This window comes from Daucus carota, chromosome 6 (assembly GCF_001625215.2).
Source record: "Daucus carota subsp. sativus chromosome 6, DH1 v3.0, whole genome shotgun sequence".
NCBI classification, from domain to species: domain Eukaryota; kingdom Viridiplantae; phylum Streptophyta; class Magnoliopsida; order Apiales; family Apiaceae; genus Daucus; species Daucus carota.
The window spans coordinates 30,216,136-30,237,946 of record NC_030386.2 but is presented as its reverse complement, the minus strand read 5'-3'; the positions used below and the strand labels follow the sequence as shown (position 1 = coordinate 30,237,946).

The 21,811-nt window shown below is 33.2% G+C and overlaps 2 protein-coding genes and 1 long non-coding RNA gene across 4 annotated transcripts; all 3 read left to right on the top strand.

The window, feature by feature from the left end:
• The first annotated feature begins 3,210 nt into the window (after positions 1-3,210).
• LOC108225582 (pentatricopeptide repeat-containing protein At1g53600, mitochondrial) lies at positions 3,211-8,059 on the top strand. Of its 2 annotated transcripts, none has more exons than XM_064078930.1 (2): positions 3,211-5,655; positions 7,644-8,059. In XM_064078930.1, exon 1 carries the CDS (start codon positions 3,500-3,502, stop codon positions 5,621-5,623), a length of 2,124 nt encoding a protein of 707 aa, XP_063935000.1. In that variant the 5' UTR covers positions 3,211-3,499; the 3' UTR covers positions 5,624-5,655; positions 7,644-8,059. The 2 variants fall into 2 exon arrangements, with proteins under 2 accessions (XP_063935000.1, XP_017255974.1); XM_017400485.2 differs by lacking the exon at positions 7,644-8,059 and adding an exon at positions 7,146-7,183.
• Positions 8,060-16,844: 8,785 nt separating this feature from the next.
• LOC108225584 (gibberellin 2-beta-dioxygenase 1) lies at positions 16,845-18,830 on the top strand. Its single transcript, XM_017400487.2, has 3 exons — positions 16,845-17,484; positions 17,569-17,908; positions 18,399-18,830. The coding sequence occupies exons 1-3, from the start codon at positions 17,084-17,086 to the stop codon at positions 18,648-18,650; spliced, it is 993 nt and encodes a 330-aa protein (XP_017255976.1). The 5' UTR covers positions 16,845-17,083; the 3' UTR covers positions 18,651-18,830.
• Positions 18,831-20,492: 1,662 nt separating this feature from the next.
• Positions 20,493-21,811, top strand: LOC108226974 (uncharacterized). The gene is made up of 3 exons (XR_001807767.2): positions 20,493-20,973; positions 21,159-21,389; positions 21,485-21,811. It is a non-coding gene; the product is annotated as an uncharacterized LOC108226974 (long non-coding RNA).

Below are 21,811 nucleotides of genomic sequence, written 5' to 3'. Positions count from 1 at the left end.
GAATATGTATCAATTAGAGTCTAATCAATTAAACTCTGAAAACTGATTCTAACTTAAACTCATTTGTTTATATAACGAAACTGATTTTAATTCGAACTTGCTCAACGGCGTATGCAAGTTGAGAAAGTGTCTGTATTAAACTACTTGTAGTTGCCCAAATGTCTAGCCCGAAGTACTTGATTAAAAAACGGGAATTAGGGAATATCCCCAAAAATGATTTAGAATATAATTCACATTATTTATTGGTGGTGGTATCACAGGCAACGCCATGTGCCTGCGAAAACGGTTCACTTGATGGTTCCTAACAAGAGGAATATAGTTCAGTTGATGTCTGCTTTAATTTAAAAAAAGCTTACAAGAATGTATATAAATCTATCTCCTCAAGTGACTTAAAGTTGTTCTTTTAGAGCATCTCCAACCATGAAAACCCCTTAGCTAAAAAGTGAGTTGTCATGCCAAAAATAAAAAATTTAGCCAACCAATTCAAAAGTTCACACTCTAACCATAGTGATCTGTTGTCTATAAATTTAGTCAACTTCCTATGGATGGCTAAATTTGTCGAACCTCTACAGGTCTGTAAGAAATCTGTAGGAAAATTGCACATCATTTATTAACAAATTGAACTGATATTTTCTATTTTAACAATCTAAAATATTAATAACATACTATTTTTAAATTATAACCAACCAATATAGCCAATACCATTGAAGCGAAATGTCTTACAGGTTCAGCAAATTTTACATGACATCTTACAGATCCAGTTTAGCCAACGATTATAACCAACACCGTTGGAGATGCTCTTCACACCCACTTATATATTGTAATTCTTCAAACTAGGCCTTTAATTATTTGTTCCAACTGAAAAATGATTGCATGAAGATCTGTTTTTAATTACTCCCTCCGTCCCTTCCATTTCTTTACACTTTCCTTTTTTGGGTGTCCCATCCAATTCTTTACATTTCAAAACTTACCAAAAATAGTCAATGGGTCCCACCACTTCTTCACTTTTCTTTCCTTTTCACACTACTTTTACTCCACTATCTTCTTTTTATGCATTAAAAATCAATGGGTCCTACCACTTCACCCATTTTTCTTTCTCTTTTCCACTACTTTATTCATATTTCTTAACCTCCGTGCCCAACCCATTCGATAAGAAATGGGAGGGACGGAGGGAGTAGTAGACACTCGTACATGTATGTAGACAGCTTAGGTGGATCTTGATATAGAATTGTTTTTTGTTTCAAGGAAGCTCCCACACCAACCAAGTTTCTATTATGGAGATGTACCATCCAAATATCCAATTCCATCTATGTGAATTTTGATGTTTGATAATTAGCTGTTTATGCTTTTTTTGGTGAATAAGAGCATCTCCAACGGTGTTGGCTATAATCGTTGGCTAAATTGAACCTGTAAGACATTATGTAAAATTTGTTGAACCTGTAAGACATTGTACTTCAATGGTTTTAGCTATATTGGTTGACTATAATTTAAAAGTAGAATGTTATTAATATTTTAGTTTGTTAGAATAGAATATATCAGTTTAATATGGTAATAAATGATGTGCAATCATCCTACAGATTTCTTACAGACATGTAGATGTTCGACAAATATAATCATCCATAGGAGGTTGGCTAAAATTATAGAAAACAGGTTCACGTGGTTGGAGTATGATTTTTTCAACAGGTTGGCTAAATTTTTTATATTTGGAATGACAACTCATTTTTTAGCTAAGGGGTTTGTATGGTTGGAGATGCTCTAATAATGCTTGATATGATCCATAATTACAAAAGAGCCCAAACACATAAAATAACTAGCCTCACATTTCCGCAGCTTAACTGTATTAGGGGTCGTTTGGTTCAGCTGATTCTGGTATCAGGTATGGGTTTTGTTCATTCCAAATCCATACCTGATGTTTGGTTGTTTATTTTTATAATCTGATACCCATACCTCAAACCCACTTGGAATTAGATTTGATACCTTAGGGGGGAGGTGGGTATGAGAGAGGGGTATGAGGTATCAAATGAAAATTTTATTAATAATTTTTATTTATAAAGTTAAATACAATCTCAAAACACATAAATTAAATATGATATTTTTTAATTTGAAATAAGTTATACTTTTTTTTTTTTGAGAATTGAAATAAGTTATACTTATTTTTATTTACTATTAATTAGTAATATTAGTTATTACTAATTATTTATTTTCATTCCAGTACATAAATTATTTATTTTCATTCCGGTACTAAACCAAACACAAGATATCAAGAATGATTCCTCAACCCCATACCAGCTTAACCCGATTCCTGATTCCAAACCCATACTGTCTCGTGAACCAAACGACCCCTTAGTGGTTTAGCATTATTTTTGTGATTGATTAAATTATACCTTGACTAAATTGATTCTTGAAGGCAAAGGTACATATATAACAAGTTCTTGATATAGACAAGTTGTTTCTGCGTAAGTATGGTTGTTTATGCTTTCTTTATATCAAAACCGATTTTTTGTAAGAAATATTAAAAGATTTCAATTAGTTGTGTAATTTGTTACAGGTGTGTAATATACGAAGTAATGATTTATTTATTTAAAACCAGGAAAAGTAATGATTTAGAACATTATTTTGATGTTGAATTTCAGCAACATGTGCATTCTTATTAAAATAATAATATATTTGAATTGTTATAGAGGGAAGTGAAAAGATGAAAAGAGATAGACTTGTTAAAAGGATGAAACCAGGTTTTTATTGATAAAATTTTGAATAATGCATAACAGTATATCAAAACTAAGACATAATATTCTAATATTTTATTATTGAAATATTTAATTTTCATGAATATTTTTAGTTTTATAGATATCGTTTTAACATATTGTTGAACTCGCCTTCCCGGCCAACATTATTGACCCATTAGAAATTAATAGTAAGAGCATTCCAACGGCGTTGGCTATAATCGTTGGTTAAATTGAACCTGTAAGACATTATGTAAAATTTGCTCAACCTGTAAGACATTGTACTTCAACAGTATTGGTTATATTCGTTGGTTATAATTTAAAAATAGAATATTATTAATATTTTAGTTTGTTAAAATAGAATATATTAGTTTAATATGATAATAAATGATATGTAATCATTCTACAGATATTTTACAGACCTGTAGAGGTTCGACAAATATAGTTATCCACAGGAGGTTGACTAAAATTATAGATAACAGATTCACGTGGTTGGAATATGATTTTTTCAACAAGTTGGCTAAACTTTTTATATTTGGAATGTCAACTCACTTTTTAGCTAAGGGGTTTGTATGGTTGGATATGTTCTAATTCAATTAATCATTTTTTTTAGCAACAATTCAATTAATCATTATTCATGATTACCAAAAAAACAAATTTGATTTGTAAAAAAAAAAAAAACAAATTTGAAGGCGCGGTTCGCGCGGGAAAGAGACTGTAACAGCTATATAAGTGAATATAATCGCCGTGTTTGTGTTTGGGGTGCCTTGATTCAAATGTTGTCACCCAAGCGAGGTTGTACGCGCATCTCTCTCCGCTTCTTTTCAGCTTCTCCCCTCTCAAGAAAAACCACGCGAGCTATCATTTACTCTAACTCCCTCATCTCTAAGCATGCCAGATCCGGTGATATCAAACAAGCCGAGTTTGTTTTTAATCGCATGCCCTGCAAAAACATTATTTCCTGGACTGCCATGCTCACAGCGTACGCTGGGAATGGTCTAATCAAGAAAGCTCGTCAAGTGTTTGATAAAATGCCTGAGAGAAGTGTTGAGTCGTGGAACGCGATTTTATCGGGTTATATACGTAATAGGGTTGGGGTAGATGAAACCCTTCGGATATTTCTTGGAATGCCTGAGAGGAATGCAGTTTCTTATGGGGCGATGTTGAATGGGCTTGTTCAGGCTGGGAGGTTTGATAAGGCTGAAAAGCTGTATAATGAAGTGCCGTTGAGTTTGCGTGATCCGGTTTCTTCGAATGTTTTGATATCTGGGTATGTAAAGATGGGGAAGTTGGAGGAGGCGGTGAGAGTTTTTGAGGGTATGGGGGAGAAAAATGTGGTTACTTGGAGCTCAATGCTTGATGGGTATTGCAAAGAAGGGAGAATTAGTGAAGCGAGAGAATTGTTTAATAGAATGACGGAGAGAAACGTGGTTACATGGAGTACTATGATTCATGGGTATTTGAAGTTGGAGTGCTTTGAAGATGGATTCGGATTGTTTGTGCATATGAGACATGAAGATAGTGTAGAGGTTAATTGTAATACATTGACTATACTGTTTGAAGCTTGTGGAAGGCTTGGTAGATATGTAGAGGCTTGTCAACTACATGCTTTAGTTTTGCACATGGGATTAGGTTTTGATGTCTTTTTGGGAAATACAGTTATTACCATGTATTGTAGATTTGGTTGTGTAGATGCAGCTGCTAACATTTTTCATGTGATTGACAAAAAGAACACAGTGTCTTGGAATTCTATTATTGCTGGGTATGTTCAAGCTGGTGACATTGATGGGGCTTTTGAACTCTTTAAGCAAATGCCTGATAAAGATGTAGTTTCCTGGACTACTGTGATAAAGGGGTTTTCTAGCAGTGGGTCAACTCAGAAATTTATTGAATTGTTTGAAATGATGCCTGATCAACGCGATGCTATTGCCTGGACTGCCGTTATTTCAGGATTGGAGAATAATAGAGAATATGAAAAGGCTATCTACTGGTTTATGAATATGCTCCGTAGAGATGTTAGACCAAATCCTCATACTTTAAGCAGTGTACTCAGTTCGTCAGCTAGTTTGGCAATCTTAAACCAAGGCCAGCAGTTACATGCTCATGTTGTGAAAATGGATATGGAATATGATTTGTCCATCCAAAACACGCTGGTCTCAATGTACTCTAAGTGTGGAAGCCTCGGTGATGCCTGCAGGGTTTTCAAATCCATCAGTGACCCAAATGTTGTTTCTTTTAACTCGATGCTTACCGGATATTCTCAAAATGGTTATGGAAATGAAGCACTTTTATTGTTCAGAAAAATGGAAGAGAAATGTGTAAGTCCAAATGAAATTACATTCCTTGGAGTACTGTCAGCCTGCACTCATGTGGGGCTGGTGGAAGAAGGGTGGCACCACTTCAGGTCCATGAAATGCTCATATAACATCGAACCTGGTCCTGATCATTACGCATGCATGGTTGACCTCCTTGGAAGAGCTGGTTTGCTGAATGATGCTTTCAAGTTAATTTATTCCATGCCAGTTGAGCCTCATTGTGGAGTCTGGGGTGCTCTCCTTGCTGCAAGTAGAACATTTTTACGGGTTGATATTGCAAAGGTCGCAGCTCAACATCTGTCTGACTTGGATCCTAATAACGCAACACCTTACGTGGTCTTATCAGACCTCTACTCTATTGCAGGTAAAAAGGAGGATGAGGAACAAGTGAGGATACTTAAAAAACTGAAAGGGATTAAAAAGAATCCTGGATGCAGCTGGATCATTGTAAAGGACAAGATCTTATTGTTTCTTTCGGGTGATCAATCCCATATGGAATTTGCAGACATTAGAAGTAGTTTGAGGCATATTGTTGACGAAATGAAGCAGAAGGATTTTCAAACAAATGACTTACACTACTGCTAAACAAACTAGACTCGATAAACACTATTTACAAGGTAAGTTTCTGATTATACTGTTTGGCTGTCCCTGATTTTCAGAATCTGTTCTGCTTCTCCATAACTGTATCTTGGGGTTGGGGGGGGGGGGGGGTGCTTTTGTGATTCTCAAAAGCTAATATCCTCTAATATATTATAACCATAGATGCTATTTTATTATAAAATGATATACTCACAAAATAATTTTAAACAATATTTACTAATACATATTAAGAGCAATTCTATTAAAAATAAAGATCAATAATATTTTGTGAGTGCCTTTAATATACAATATATAATTAGATCATACAAGAAAAAAGTAATTTCAAATGAATTCAACTGTAAACAGAGAAATATATAAAAATTCCATCAGAATTTCGACATCATGGTTTTCTCTTATGCTGTTGTTACAGAAATATGAACATTAGCTTATTAGTTACATTAGTTACACAAATAACAATACAGCCATATTATAGTGTAAAGTAACAATTAAGGTTTTACTTTTCTTATATTAATACCCGAGCCTTGCAATTTGCCAAAGCTTTATCTATGGTCGATTAAGTTTTATCTATGGCTCTCTAAGTCCTAACAATATAAACAAGTACAGAATGCCATGAAGATTCAACCTAAGAGTACAAATTGTGTTATCATTCTCTTATGTTGTGTTTGGTTGGGGAGAATGGAATGACTAAATATAAATGAAAATAATAGAGGCAGGAGGAAAGTTTTGAAAAAAATCGAGTGAGTGCAAAATTGTTATGATGAGATTTGAAAAGAAATTGAGTATAGTAGGGAATGGGCCATTCCTTCCTAAATTGGGGTTGTGTGATGTCTAGTAGAGGGTATAAGGAATGGAATGGAGGAAGAGCTAAGATTTATAAACAATTGCTTATAACATAGTTTAAATTTCATTCCATTCCTCCTGAATTCATTCACCCCAACTAAACACAACATTATAGGTAGGGATGCTTATGAATGACTGTTAGTTTTGTTAACATTTTAATCTTCGATAGCTTGGTAGAGAGTTGTACATTAAAGGAATGCGAGCTGTGAGGCAGAGTTCAGTTTTTTCACAAGGTCAGACTACATTTAGTTCTTTTATATAAACCGAATGTGATACTGAGAGTTCCAATTACCACGGAACTAAAATCATACGTCATACGATAATAAAATTCTTATCTCGGGAAATACTGTTTATACCTAGGTAAGTTTTACAGATATCCAAGAACTCATTTGGTTCTATGTCACAGGATCAACGGTAGGGGACTCATTTTATAATATAGACATGGTTCTTATTGATATACAAAGTTTATTCTGAAGTGCTTAGAGAAGTTCTATAATGAATCAAGGGAAATAAAGGTGTCTTTGTACACTATATCGATATTGTTTAGGATATGTGTGAAAGAGTATATTTACAAATGTTTAGATTTTGTTGGAGTAACAAATGAGTTTTTAATTTCACTGTTGGCTTGCATGATTGATTAGTATTAACCCGTTCATGTTTGTTGTAGATTAATGAGTTACATAAGGACTTCGTGGTGTTCGTAGTTTAGAGCAACTCCAATGCAATGCTATACTTGGTTCTATTGCTATATTATAGCATCAAAAGTAAAAAAACTCAACTCCAAAGGGGTGCTATATTTGGATGCATCCATGCATAGATGCATCCTTGGTTCTATATTTGAAACCAAGGATGGATCCATCCATGTTGCCACATCATCAATAAATAGAAATTGGAAACTAGTTAATGAGTTAATGAGTTAGGTAAAAGTTAAAGAGTTGGTTCTATATAGAAGTTAGGTAAAAGTTAATGAGTTGGTTAAATTTGAAACAAGTTATAGAACTTAGCATTGGAGTGCAAGTTTTATTTTAGCACCAAAAAACACTTTTTGATGCTATATTATAGCAATAGCAATAGATATATAGCATCTAGCATTGGACTTGCTCATATTCCCATATAACATCAAGGATGAGTTACTTTAACTACATCATATTCCCATATAATATAGTGCTGATGCCTGATGATGAGACAACTGAAGTCGCACCAAAAGTCGACGAACACTTGTGAACAGGGGTTTCAGGTCTAGTAGTAGTCTCTGTAACCGTAAGGATCGAGAGAAGACAGGGATCTTGTTCATAGAAGATTCCAGAAATGTGAACAAAATGAAGAAGTGCAACTGGAGATATATATGCATTCAGAACCTTCTATATAGGTTTAAAAAAATATTGGACTTGAATAGTCATAAAGACAAATTAGTTCGGCTATGCACTTATAAATCGGCATATATGAACAGTGTGTGAGAAGAAAAAAAATACATTCAGACTAAAACTTACAAGAAAGGATGCTAGTATCAATTGTACTGGTTTGGTCTTGTTTAAGGTTATTGATAACACAACTGTCGTAATATAAATAAAATTGCCGTTGTTTTCAGTTGTTTATTCATTTAGAGAGAGACTATAATAATAGACTCTTTGGTGCTGCAATCCGGCTTCGAGGTGAAACGAGACAGGTCTGATGCGAAATTGTGATGAAATACACAAAAAGTTTATGATTAAAGAATCTCTTAAAAAATAGTACCGCCGATCTCTCATTGAAATTTATGCACACAAGATTTGCGAATAGACATTAACAACATCTTATGACTTATCCAATCAAAACTTTAGTTGATTAATTTTGATTAATCACCCATTAATCCATGTTCCGTAACTTATCAAACTAATTAAATAATTGATTATCCAATTAATCATCTGATTAATTTCATCAATCTAATTAATCTTCGATTAATTCTTATTCAGTGACTTCACCAATTAAGTACGATATTTCGGTTTTTAAAAAAATCCTAAAATTCTGTGATTAGATTAGATGTTTAAACGGCTCTAGATTATACATGACATTTTATAACTGATCATGTCATAATAAAATAAAATGCACCAATTCTAAATTCACATTAATGTCATATTTAAATTATTCACAGCTGCCTCACGTCATTTGAATTAATGTTAATTCGAAAACTTGACTGTTTTCTTCTATACTTTATTATATGTTCCCGATTTTGAATATTTGACTTTTAATTAGTTAAATTAATTAAATTTTGACTGACATTTATATTTATTTTATCAAAAAAATATTAGAAATTATATTTATTGAAATTATAATAATAAGCTTCAAAATATTTTTGTTAATTATTTAATATCATATATATTCTACGCTCACAAGTCACATCCCATCTTTCATACTCCTGTTACCAAATTATTTGACAAGACTGGGGGACATCTTATATAAAACCACCAATTATAATGGTACCATCCTACAACCTGGCTAACTACTCTGCCTACTGCTCCCCATTCATTTCGATATATTATAAAATAATAATTTAATAATATAAAATATTATCATATCCACAGCTTTCTTCCCACTATCTCTATTCAATAATAATATATAATATAAAATATTATTAAACCAAATACTTTCCCTCATATTCTCAAATCTACTGTTAAATATAAATTAATTTCATCACTTTATCTATTTTTCATCTAACTTTACTCATTTTTTTTTACACATTTTCAGAGTTTCCGTGTTCCAACCCAATATATACAATTGTTTGGACAGAGCGTATATATTTAAGATAAAGATTTATCTAGAGTGTGCTCATATACACATGTTAAGCACTGAAATCAATGAAATTGGATGTTTTTGATTGGTGTGGTTGTTGTAGTTGCAGGGATCCACCATTATTCAAGAGTGTAGGCCAATTAAAACAAGAGGACTTTATTAAATTTTGTGTTTAGTGTGTGCGCCCATGAGCACACAATAGAAAAACCGTTAAGATAATAGTATTCTATTCTCATTTGCACGTTTGCAACGAACAATGTTTAGTCTCTGTGTCCACATCCAATATATATAATTGAGTGGGACGAATGGAATAATATACATGCTAAATGCTCTTTTGATTCTCAATATTTTGGGTGTGTACTGATACGGTCTCAATATTTTAATTCAACCGATTCAATTATGACATTTCACACTCGTGAGGGTTAAAAGGACATTAAACATTAAGGATTAAAAACGTTAAATTATATATCTAATATATTTTCATGGGTTAAAAAGAACATTTAATATATTCTTTTGGGTTAAAAGAAGCGGACAACTTAATCTTCAACAGTAATTGTCATGTTTACCCTCTGTCATATATCTTTTTTTTACTCTTCCTAGTATTGAGGTCTACTCGAAATATATCACCTATTTGGAGAGTTGAATCGGCCGAGTTAAAATATTGAAGACATATTAATATATTCTCAAAATATTGAGGATTAAACTATCCAAAACCTTAATATATATTCCAACAACAAAAAGATACATTCAGAAATCGAAAGAACCTTCATGTAATCATGGATTCTTAATGCACCTAACAAAATTATAGACGTGACATGAGTAAGTAAGGGGTAATGAATACTATATGGAGCTGCATTATGAACAAAGAAACGGGTCCGTAGCATATAATTAAGTTGTAAGAGATGTCTTCTGATTAAATTTGGCCTACTTGTTGATTATATCTTGCAAAATAGGACCATGCACAGGTGTATTATCTTCTTCCTTTTGTGGATCGATAGTTTGTAAATCAAAGCAATTGACGGCTTGACGCCATGAAGAATTAGAAGAAATATCTAAACGGAACTTGATAATACCTAAACGGCCGCCAGTTCAATCCATCAAACATATTGTATCTTCATCTTATAATAATCGCCTTCGACTAATAATCCGCTGGGGCTCATTATAAATTCAAATTCAATTCAAGATGAGTCTGTAAATTGGCTAAACTTTGAATTCAGTGAAAAGATCAGCTAAACCCTAAATATCAATTTTACAATATATTTTAGAAATTGATAAATAAGCTCCAAATTTTACTATTTAAACTCCATTTCAATTTTTTTCTTTTACCCAAATAGCATAATCACCTATAATATGGATGAAACATGTGTAGAAAGCATGGGTAAATGTGGTATAAAATATGAAATTGGAGCTTAAATAGTAAAATGTGAAGCTTATTTATCAATTTCCTATATTTTTCATAATAATTCTCCAGAAGTTATGCGTAATATAAAGCCACTTTTTAAACCTCGTACGGAAGTAACCGTGAACATGCATTCGCACTGTTCTAAAAATCCCCGATTTAACCGATTAATCCCCGATTAATCCCCTGCAAGGTCGGCCACCAATTCGATCTTTGAAATCCGATTAATCCTTATATATATCCTTAATCGAAGTATATATGATAAATTATTAAAATTAAAATACTATATTACTTAAATATGAATAATTATAGAGTTTATGAATATAACAAATATAATAGTTACTAAATAGCTAATATAATAATAACTAAATATTTTAATATTAAAATATATCCGATTTTCACTCCGATTAATCCTTCCGATTGATCCCCGATTTCCGATTAATCCCTGAATCGGTAGCTCAGCCGATTAGGTCCGATTCCCGATTTCTGTAACACAGCATTCGTTATATTCGTTTATAATAATAATAATAATTATTATTATTATCTAAGTATGAAATTTAAAATTTTCGCATAAATGATTTATTTAATAATCTGAGGGAGTTGTGCGGCAAAGCAGCCAAAGTCCAGTTATTCGATTCGATTTGACATGAATAAAGAAAGTTCAATGACATGCAAGATCTTTTCAACAATCCTGAAAACTGGCAAAAATGATATTAAATATCAATTATATAAAATATAAAATTATATTACTTCGTGGTCGGATAAAATTTGATTGATTATATTTTAAATAAAATATGTAATTTTTATTTTAAATTGTTGTGAATTAAATTATTTTAATATGATAAGAGAATTTTATGAAATTTTGTTATGCAACTCGAATAAATTAATCTAAAATTGTCCGACAAATATAATCAGAATAACTTTTTAATCAAAAAAAGTTTCTCATCAGAATTGATAAGTTTTTATATATAATATATAATTCTTATAAAATATTTTTAACTGAAAATTTTATATAACTGGCAATGCTGGTAATTTATAAATACACATGTCAGTGGAGGAAACAGGAATAGTATTGTTGATGAGAATCACGTTGTAAAGCACAAGTAGCAAGTAGCTGCAGATTTTTGTTACAAACAACAATAGATGCTCCTAATCAATTCAGATATTTGTGACAAAAGCAACAATAGAAACTTCCGGTCAATTCACAATCCACTTCCATTAATTTGGCTCACAACATAGGTGGTGTTTGTTCACAAGAAGTTTGGAGTTGTTTCTGACTTCTTCTGCTTTTCTTGATCTGTGTATAAAAAAGTAGAATCACTTTTAAAAAGCTGAGAAGTCTACCTTCTCTCTCACAGCTTCTGCTTCTTTTTTTCAAGGGCAAAAAACTAAATAATCAACTACACAAATGTCCTGAGGAATCGAACCTGCACCTATAGTGAGAACGTACAACATACTAACCGTGGGGGCAACTTAAGCATTTGATTAAATTAGTAGTAGAGATATGGATTTAAGCTGAAAGTCAGTGGGGGCAAGTACCCCACTGCCCCCACCCTGTATCCGTCCCTGCAAACGACCCATAGTTTCCATTTATAAAGATTGACTTCAGTTAATGAGAAGTATTTAATATTTTAACAAATTTAAGTGGTTTTACGACAGAACATGAAAGACCATTAGTTTTTCTCAAGTAAATGTCTTAAATTTGTGTTTTTCGATAATATATTTTATAAAAAATGGAATTTAATTCGATTTTTTAAATATATTGCATGGGGTGGGGAAGAACAGCGTGACGTGGACTAAAATGAGCAACTTGAGTAAAGAATAAAGTTGAAGCCGACATGGAAAATACATGATTATAAAGAAGCCACGTCATCTGTTATAACATATCCGCCCCCCACCATACCGGTACTAGTGGATGACATTTGTGACACGACATTGCTTTAGTTCGGTTATAATCCCATTCTTTTCCGGATTTTATTGTGTATTTTGACAGGGCAACGTTGTCATTCCACCCTTTGTTCCCCGTTGTTTTGTGTTATTCCCGCTCATATTAAACTAGTTGAGAAGCCGCGCGTTGCGGCGGGTTATAAAAATTATATTAATAATTTAATATTAATATTTGTGGAATAAAATAATTTTATGATTATCTATAAAAAATATATTAATGTTTCAAAGTTAATATTTGTAGGATAAAATAAATTTATATTATAAAATCTTGATGTAATACCAATACTAATATATAAAATTGCAAACTTGGACTATAATTCATGATGAAAAATGAAAATATATTTATACACGTAATTAACAATTTAAAGTATGACGAATCTTAATTTTTTTTGTTTTTTTTTTTGAAAAGTAATCATGTTCATACATTGTCACCTTCCTCCAATTTTTTTGGAGTGATTGTGCACAAAAACATCTAACTTAAATATAACTACCCTCTTAAAAGTTGCTTGAACGGAGCAAACAGATAATGCATGAATAATTTTTTTATGTATACAAAGTAAATAATATAAAAATTAACAACAACAAACATGTCCGATGAACAAAACAAATATTATAAAAGAATAACCGAAAAACATACATCACCAATAGTTAATTTATTGACATCAACCATTATCATGTCAAGACTATATTCTTTTCCCGTATTTGGATTTGTCGACTCCAATATAACGGTCTATAACTTAATTTGCTTGCAACAACCTTTACTGTATAAACAGCCTTCACTTATTGTTGGAAGAACGACAACCCCGAGTTAGAAATCGAGCAAGAGAAAGGTATTTCTAATTTTTGATATTTTTCATCCAAAAATCTTAGAAAATTAGAAAAATAGAACGGAGCGATGTGAGAGGCGCCACCTACATGCCCCTCGTTTATCCTTTAAAAATCGAGTAAGAGAACTATCAGGTAGGTTTGTGGTATTGAGAGAGGAGGTTGTTTGTAGATGATCCAAAACTCTACGATCTATGCAGGTATTTATAGGTGCAGAGAGACTTGTTTGCTACTCTTTCCCATAATTAAATAATTTGACAAAATCAGATCAAAATTTTCAAGCTACTATATTCCATAAATAATTTGTCTTTCCCATAATTAAATAATCTGAAACAAAATCAGATTAAAACTTTCAAGCTACTATATTCCATAAATAATCCGAAACAAAATCAGATTCTGAAACTTGCTTCTAATATACCCGAAACTAAAAAAGGTAACTCTAATTTTTGATATTTTTCATCCAAAAATTCGAGAAAATTAGAAAAATAGAACGGAGCGATGTGAGAGGCGACACCTACACGCCCCTCGCTTCTCCTTTATATAAGTATATTGACTAGTTGATAAGCCGCGCGTTGCGGCGGCCTATAAAAATTATATTAATGATTCAATATTAATATTTATAGAATAAAATATTTTTTGGCGGTCTATAAAAAGTATATTAATGTTTCAAAGTTAATATTTGTACGATAAAATAAATTTATATTATAAAAATCTTGATATAATACCAATACTAATATATAAAATTGCAAAATTGGACTATAGTTCATGGTGAAAAAATGAAAATAAATTTTTACACGTAATTAACAATTTAAAGCATGACGAATCTTAATTATTTTTTTTGAAAAGTAATCATGTTCTTGCATTGTCACTTTCCTCCAATTTTTTTGATTGATTGTGCACAAAAACATCTAACTTAAATCTGTGAGATAGCGGTCTATAACTACCCTCTTAAAAGCTGCTTGAACGGAGCAAACAGATAATGCATGAATAATTTTTTTCTGTATACAAAGTAAATCATATAAAAATTAACGACAACAAACATGTCTGATGAACAAAACATATATTATAAAAGAATAACCAACAAACATACATCACTAACAGTTTATTTTGTTGATATCAACCATCAATATCATGTCAAGACTATATTCTTTTCCGTGTTTGGATTTGTGGACTCCGATATAACGGTCTATAACTACCTTTGTTTGCAACAATCTTTGTTTTTCTTAATACTGTATAAACAGCCTTCACTTATCGTTGCAGAAGAATCGAGCAAGAGAAAGATAATTCTAATTTTTGATATTTTTTATCCAAAAATTTCAGAAAATTAGAAAAATAGAACGGAGCGATGTGAGAGGCGCCACCTACACGCCCCCTCGCTTCTCCTTTAAAAATCGAGATCGAGTAAGAGAACTATCACGAGAAAGAGGTAGGTTTGTGGTATTGAGAGAGGAGGTTGTGTTTAGATAATCCAAAACCCTACGATCTATACGGGTATTTATAGGTGCAGAGATACTTGTTTGCTACTCTTTTCCATAATTAAATAATCTGAACAAAATCAGAATAAAATTTTCAAGTTATTGTATTCCATAAATAATCTATATTTCCCATAATTAAATAATCCGAAACAAAATCAGATTAAAACTTTCAAGCTACTATATTCCATAAATAATCTGAAACAAAATCAGATTCTGAAACTTGCTTCTAATATAATAATCCGAAACAAAATCAGATTAAAACTTTCAAGCTACTATATTCCATAAATAATCTGAAACAAAATCAGATTCTGAAACTTGCTTCTAATATACCCGAAACTAAAAAAAGTAGTTCTAATTTTTGATATTTTCATCCAGAAATTTCAGAAAATTAGAAAAATAGAACGGAGCGATGTGAGAGGCGCCACCTAGACGCCCCTCGCTTCTCCTTTATATAAGTATATTGATATTGATTTATACATTATTTTAACAGTTTTTAAGAGGTATTATTTTTATAACATTTTTTATGAACTTTTTCCTGAACAAAATTTAGGTTTTTTATTAAAAAAATATACAATTTTAAAAAATCATTATAAAACAATACTCCCTCTGTCCCATTTAATTGTATACGTTTCTTTTCAACTGCTCGACACGCATTTCAATGCTCTTATAAAATACAGTGCCGTAACTTATTTTTGAAATTTTCTTTTTCTGAATAAAAATATAACATCCAAACTTTAATTCAGAAAAAGAAAATTTCAAAAATAAATTACACAACTACACTTTACAAGAGCATTAAAGTCTGTGCCGCGTCCCCGTCCCCCAATGTATACAACTCAGGGGGACGGAGGGAGTACTTTATAAGAAACTCGAAATACGTGCAAATAACACAACTATAATGTAGGGAATATATACTATTACATAGTACAATATCGGGCTGATGTACGGAGATATACGGTACTGTATTCCCGCCGTATATCAGCCCGATACTGTAATATTACTATGTCATAGTACGTAGGGGTGTAAATGAGTCGAGCCGAGCCGAATTCTAGGGTGCTCGTGTATCGTTTGTTAAAAAATTAACGAACTCGAACTCGAGCTTGGATCGAGCCAAAAATACTGTTTGAGTATCGACTCATTAAGAAACAATTCTGTTCACGAACCACTCACGAACATGTCTCACGAGTTGTGTCGCGAGTTTTTGCTCACGAACCGCTCATTAACTTACGCTCATGAATATGTCTCACAAATTTTTGTTCATCAACCGCTCATTAATTTTGTTCACGGGCTTGTTTAATAAACTTTGCTAATGAGCTAGCTTATGCTCATAAATTTATTTACGAGCTTGTTTGTTATTTAATTTAATTAAAAAAATAAATTAAAATTCTAACAATATTTTAATTTATGCTCTAAAGAATCATAAATTCATAATAAATCATCCATTAATAAAACTCCCACATCCACGAGCCATGTGCACGAGCCAGGTTCACGAGCCAAGTTCACGAACCATGTTTACGAACTCATAATTCGAACCTGTTCGCGAACTATCGAGTCGAACTCTACTGTGCTCAAGTTCAGCTCGTTTATAAAACGAATCTTAAAATTGTGCTCAAGATCGACTCGTTTATGAATCGAACCGAGATCAAACCGAGCTTTTTTCGAACCGAACATCGAGCGGTTATCGAGCGTATCAACTCATTTACAGTCCTAATAGTACGATGAGTTAGTTTAGAAAAAAGGAAGAAGGAAAAAAGGAAGAAGGCTGATAGGACGGAGAGAATATATAGTAAAAATTATATATATGTATAATATAGATACTCTTCTAAATACCGGAAAAAACTTAAAAAATTCTAAAAAGTTATACTTTATACACTCTAAAACACCTGCCAACATGAGAAAAACTGTAAAAAGATAGCTGTATGAAGCGAGTATAAATAAGATCATTTTATATACTTCAGCATATCTCAAACAAAGGGCACAGACCACCTTACCTTGTTGCACCAAAATCTCTTTCCCATCTCACATCTATAAATAGGCAAGCAAAACCACCATACCCTTCACCTATCTCTGCACAACCAAACATAGTACAGCATTTTCGTATCTTCACCTATTTCTTTACTAAACCAGTACTTATACAAGTCATCATTCCACACCATTACATTCTTAAATCTTTACATTCTCTCATTCAAAACTATGGTTGTCATGTCTAAGCAATCTCCAAAGATTGAACAGTTTTGTGTAGTGAATTCTAAGCAGTCTGCCAACACATTGATTCCCCTCATTGACCTCTCTCAGCCTGACTCAAAATCATGTCTTGTTAAGGCCTGCGAAGAATTCGGCATTTTTAAAGTCATCAACCATGGCATTCCTACTCAATTTATATCCAAACTTGAATCGAAAGCAATTGAGTTTTTTTCTTCACCCATGTCTGAGAAAGAGAAGGCAGGGCCTCCTGACCCTGTTGGCTATGGAAATAAAAGCATTGGCCCGAATGGCGACGTGGGATGGGTTGAATACCTTCTCTTGTCCACAAATTCTGAGAATGATTGTCAAAGAATTGCATCAGTTGTTGGTGAAACCCCTGAAAACTTTAGGTAACAAAGACTGAAAAACCTTTTCATGGCAGTCATAAAATTTAGTTTTATTTACTAACCGGAGCTTTCTCGATGTTATTGCAGTTTGTGTGTGAATAATTATGTAAAAGAGGTGAAAAAGATGGCCTGTGACATCCTTGAAATGCTGGCAGACGGGCTAATGATTCAGCAAAAAAATGTTTTTAGTGAACTCTTGATGGATAAGCAGAGTGACTCTGTTTTTAGGCTGAATCACTATCCACCATGTCCAATGCATAATGGTAAAAATTTGATTGGTTTCGGAGAACACACTGATCCACAAATCATATCAATTTTGAGATCCAATAACACATCAGGCCTTCAGATATCATTGGAAGAAGGCTCTTGGATTTCAGTTCCAGCAGACCAAGACTCATTTTTCATCAATGTCGGTGACTCCTTGCAGGTAAAATATAAAGGAAACCCTACCACAATAGTGAATTTCAGTTCTATATAGTTGATGCCAAGTTTGTGGGCTTCTTGCTTTGATACAATAATATCTTGCAGTTTCTACAATCTTCGAAATAAATACTTTAATGAATTCAACTTTATCTGTATATCTAGTAGCATCTCTCTCTCTCTCTCTCTCTCTCTCTCTCTCTCTCTCTGTCTCTCTGTGTGTGTGTGTGTGATGGACCACAGGTTGTTATAAAATGATTGAGAAGGTGAGTCATGTGAATCTCTGTGGATTCTTGAAATATATCTATTTAAAGTATCAACTTGATATTGAGGGGCATGCTATATAGGGTTCTGTCTGCATGGTAATTTTTAAAAATATGTACTGTGGTACGAGTGCATTTAAGCAGCCATATAGTCTTTGTTTTTGGGAAAAGGACATATCCTTGTTATTCATTACAGTCTGTTTGATGGGGTTTTCTTATAAATTGACTGTACAGGTGATGACCAATGGGAGATTTAAAAGTGTGCGGCACAGGGTTCTGGCAAACAGTCATAAATCAAGAGTATCAATGATATATTTTGGAGGACCACCGTTGAGTGAGAAGATTGCCCCATTGCCTTCACTGCTCAAGCAAGGAAATAGCAACAGTTTGTACAAGGAGTTCACTTGGTTTGAGTACAAAAAATCTGCATACAAGTCGAAGCTTGCTGACAACAGATTATGCTTATTTGAGAAAATCATAGCCTAATTGAAATACTTAAAGTTTCTTCCTGCCTCGTTTACGAGATGCTACTATCTGATAGAAGCACATAGGTTTTAGGAGTAGCTGGTATCCTCCGAAGATTTTGAGAAAGAAGTCTATCGAGTACTGTAATTCTATTTCTTATTTCTTGTATCCAAATTTTGATTTAAGCTGTTTTTTAGATACCATGCATCCCTTTTCTCTTAAAGAGTATCATCAGATTGAAATCCTTCATATAGTATACTATTACTTAAAGAGTGTGGATCGATGCAAAATGTTATAAAGGGTGTTATCACTTAATGTTGTTGAGGTTCTGCAGATTTCTTAAAATTCCAATGCGTTTATGTAGTTAGTATTTCCCATGCATGGCGGACCCATGTCTAGATATACGACGAGACATTTACTGATGCTGTTTAATTATCATGATAAGCAAAGAGGCTGGTTTATCTCGGAAATTTTCTTTCTTTTGAATAAATAAGAATGGTTATTGAGAAGGGGCCAGAAATGCAAGTCTGGTGGTCCTTGTGCTTTGCATCTGAATATCCTGTTAGATGCTGCTGATAACATTGTTTAGATGAAACTGGTAATTTTGTACAGCCTCTTTCATATCAGTAGTTGCTCTGGAAAGCTACAGCTTAGTTCTGCTGCAGTTGCTTGAGTACTAGTAGCTTTTATTTATGCTCGGATGCTCATTTGCTTTACGAGTTCTTTGCTACTTTAGAAAAGCTTCAACTTATCTGATTATCAAAGTTTGCAGAACAGTTTGTTATTTTTAAATTTTATATTGACTCAAAGAAGATGCTGGTTTCAGGAGTAAATTATTTGAATTTTACTGCAGGTCAAGCAAAGCCAATCGGCTGCTTAACTTGCAACTGCGAGGGCAAAGTATTACATCAGTTTGCCCACCTGAAATCCATGCTATAACATGACTCGTCTGATCTCCATTATCTAGCTTCTGGTCAAGCAAAGCCAATGGGCAGCTAAAAATAAGAGATAATCGAGCCCAATGATTTGCATTAAAAATAGTGAGAGGAATGCAGATTAAGAATTTCACCAGAGGATCCTTCTCTTCATTTTGAGTTTTATTCTTTGTCATTTTCATCGCAAAATAATAAATGAACAACAGCGCAAAGCCTTGGTGAAGCGTCAGATCCATAAAAACGAATCAATATGGAAGTGACACAATAGATGCAGGACACATTTGCTTCTGAACTTGAAAATGCAGCTGATACTGTCATTGTGGTTGTGGATGATTAAACACAAGGCACACAATGCTACACGGTGACATTGGAATATGACTTCAATGTACAACCAGGTACCAGCCATGCTAAAATTAGAAATAGCCGTGTACCAGACATGAATCCACTACGGAAATATTAACACATTTACAGTGTGTCATGATTTAAAAGAATTTTTAAGTGGTTCATGACCAAAAATTTCAGTGCGGCATTGCAAAATTCCACATAAGAAGTCTATATAATGTGTCTGGAAACAAAACTAAGAAATATCGCTACTAATATTCAGAACATTTAAAGAAATTTCCTTCAGAAGCAAATGCAATTTCAGTACTCCGACCAAAAAACTGCTACATTCTCTGGCCTTTGGAAGATTCATCAACCAAATGATATTCAAATGAAGCTATTTTTTTAATCTCCCGGGATGAACCTTGTCCATTTTTGCTTACAAATAGAATGCAAAACTTTCTTGAAATACAGCATTTTAACATAATAGATTTAAATTTGTTTGTATAAACCTTTTTGGAGCTTATCAACCTAGACCGTACTGAGATTGGGTCCGTCACTATAATCAGACATACCCTACTAGGCGCAATATTTCGGGTGAAAGCAAAAGCTAATTTGTAATTATCACAAAAACAAAAGAAAGAAAGTAATTTGTAATTTAGCAAAAATAATTGTGCCAAAATAGAAGCTAATTTTCTTTGTGCCCCGCATTATAGCTTCACAGAGTTCTTGCATCAGGTGCAGGTGGGACGTCAGGGTCCTGTCTTTCTATCTTTTAGTGAATAATTATGTGAAAGCTTGGAGAAAGTTGTGGCCTATGACATTCTTCAACTGTTAGCAGATGGGCTGATGATCTGAGAAGAGATTGTGTTTGATTAGTGAACTATTGATGAAACAACAGTGCTACTGCTTTTAGGCTAAACCACTATCCCTAATGTCCAAGGTTTTATGGTAGAATTTGACTGGATTCCGAGAGCACACTCATTCGCTGATCCATATCCATGATCAGACCGTTATATATTGTTGACAGGACTGAGAGAATGCTCTTGAATTGCAGTTCAAGCAGATAAGGAGTCCTACATCAGAAGGTGATGCTTAAGTCTTATTTCTTGTTTGATCTTTCTATATAACAAGGTCCTTGTTTACAAGTTTTTAGCATTGTAACAGTACTGTAGCGTTACATAATAAGGGTCCGGGAACGCCGGATGTTAGTAGGATACAACGGAAAAAAAACGCCGGACAGGTTAACCTAAATTTTTTGATGTATATACAGGAGTCCTACAATATCATTGAGCGGAAGATTGTCACATTCTAGGATTTTTAATGTTGGACAATTTTTTTCGACTGGACGTATGCTGCTAACAATATTCTGGACCATGGTGTAGCAGATTCTGAAAGATTGTACAATAATTTGACTACTGCAAACGGAATCAACTCTCTCTTACATCTACAATTTGACATGCAGTGATGCAGTGTGCGCAACAATAGGATTCTTGTCTGCAAGGTAACTTTTAGATATGGACTGAGCTGCAGTTTGGAAAGCTATAGCTATATAATTTGTTCGCTTTTTCCTGAAAATGACTCGGCCTCATTATTCAGAACTCTCTTTGATGGAGTTTTGGCACTGTCTGATCGTGCATGTTTGGAGGAATGGAATTAAATAAGTGAAGATGAAAGAAAACAATGAAAGTTAAAGGCAATTTTTGAAAGAAAAAAAAAGAGGCGAGTAATAGTTCGAGGAACTTTATAATCATCGTAACCGGGTAACTTTTAATCTCAGCTGCAATTTATAAATGAGACTATATAACTGCTTTTCTGTAAATTGTTTAAGACGTGGTCTATAGCTGCTTGTTAGACACGTGGCCCACTGTCCACATATAGACATATAGTGTATCATTTTCTACTGTGCTGTGTATTTAAAATATA

What these genes read in the sequence shown, in the direction of transcription:
- LOC108225582 (XM_064078930.1), top strand. Translation starts at nt 3,500, where the DNA reads ATGTTGTCACCCAAGCGAGGTTGTACGCGCATCTCTCTCCGCTTCTTT.
- LOC108225584 (XM_017400487.2), top strand. Translation starts at nt 17,084, where the DNA reads ATGGTTGTCATGTCTAAGCAATCTCCAAAGATTGAACAGTTTTGTGTA. An exon ending in GAAACCCCTGAAAACTTTAG is followed by an intron (nt 17,485 to 17,568) that starts GTAACAAAGACT and finishes ATGTTATTGCAG; the next exon opens with TTTGTGTGTGAATAATTATG. An exon ending in ATGTCGGTGACTCCTTGCAG is followed by an intron (nt 17,909 to 18,398) that starts GTAAAATATAAA and finishes TTGACTGTACAG; the next exon opens with GTGATGACCAATGGGAGATT.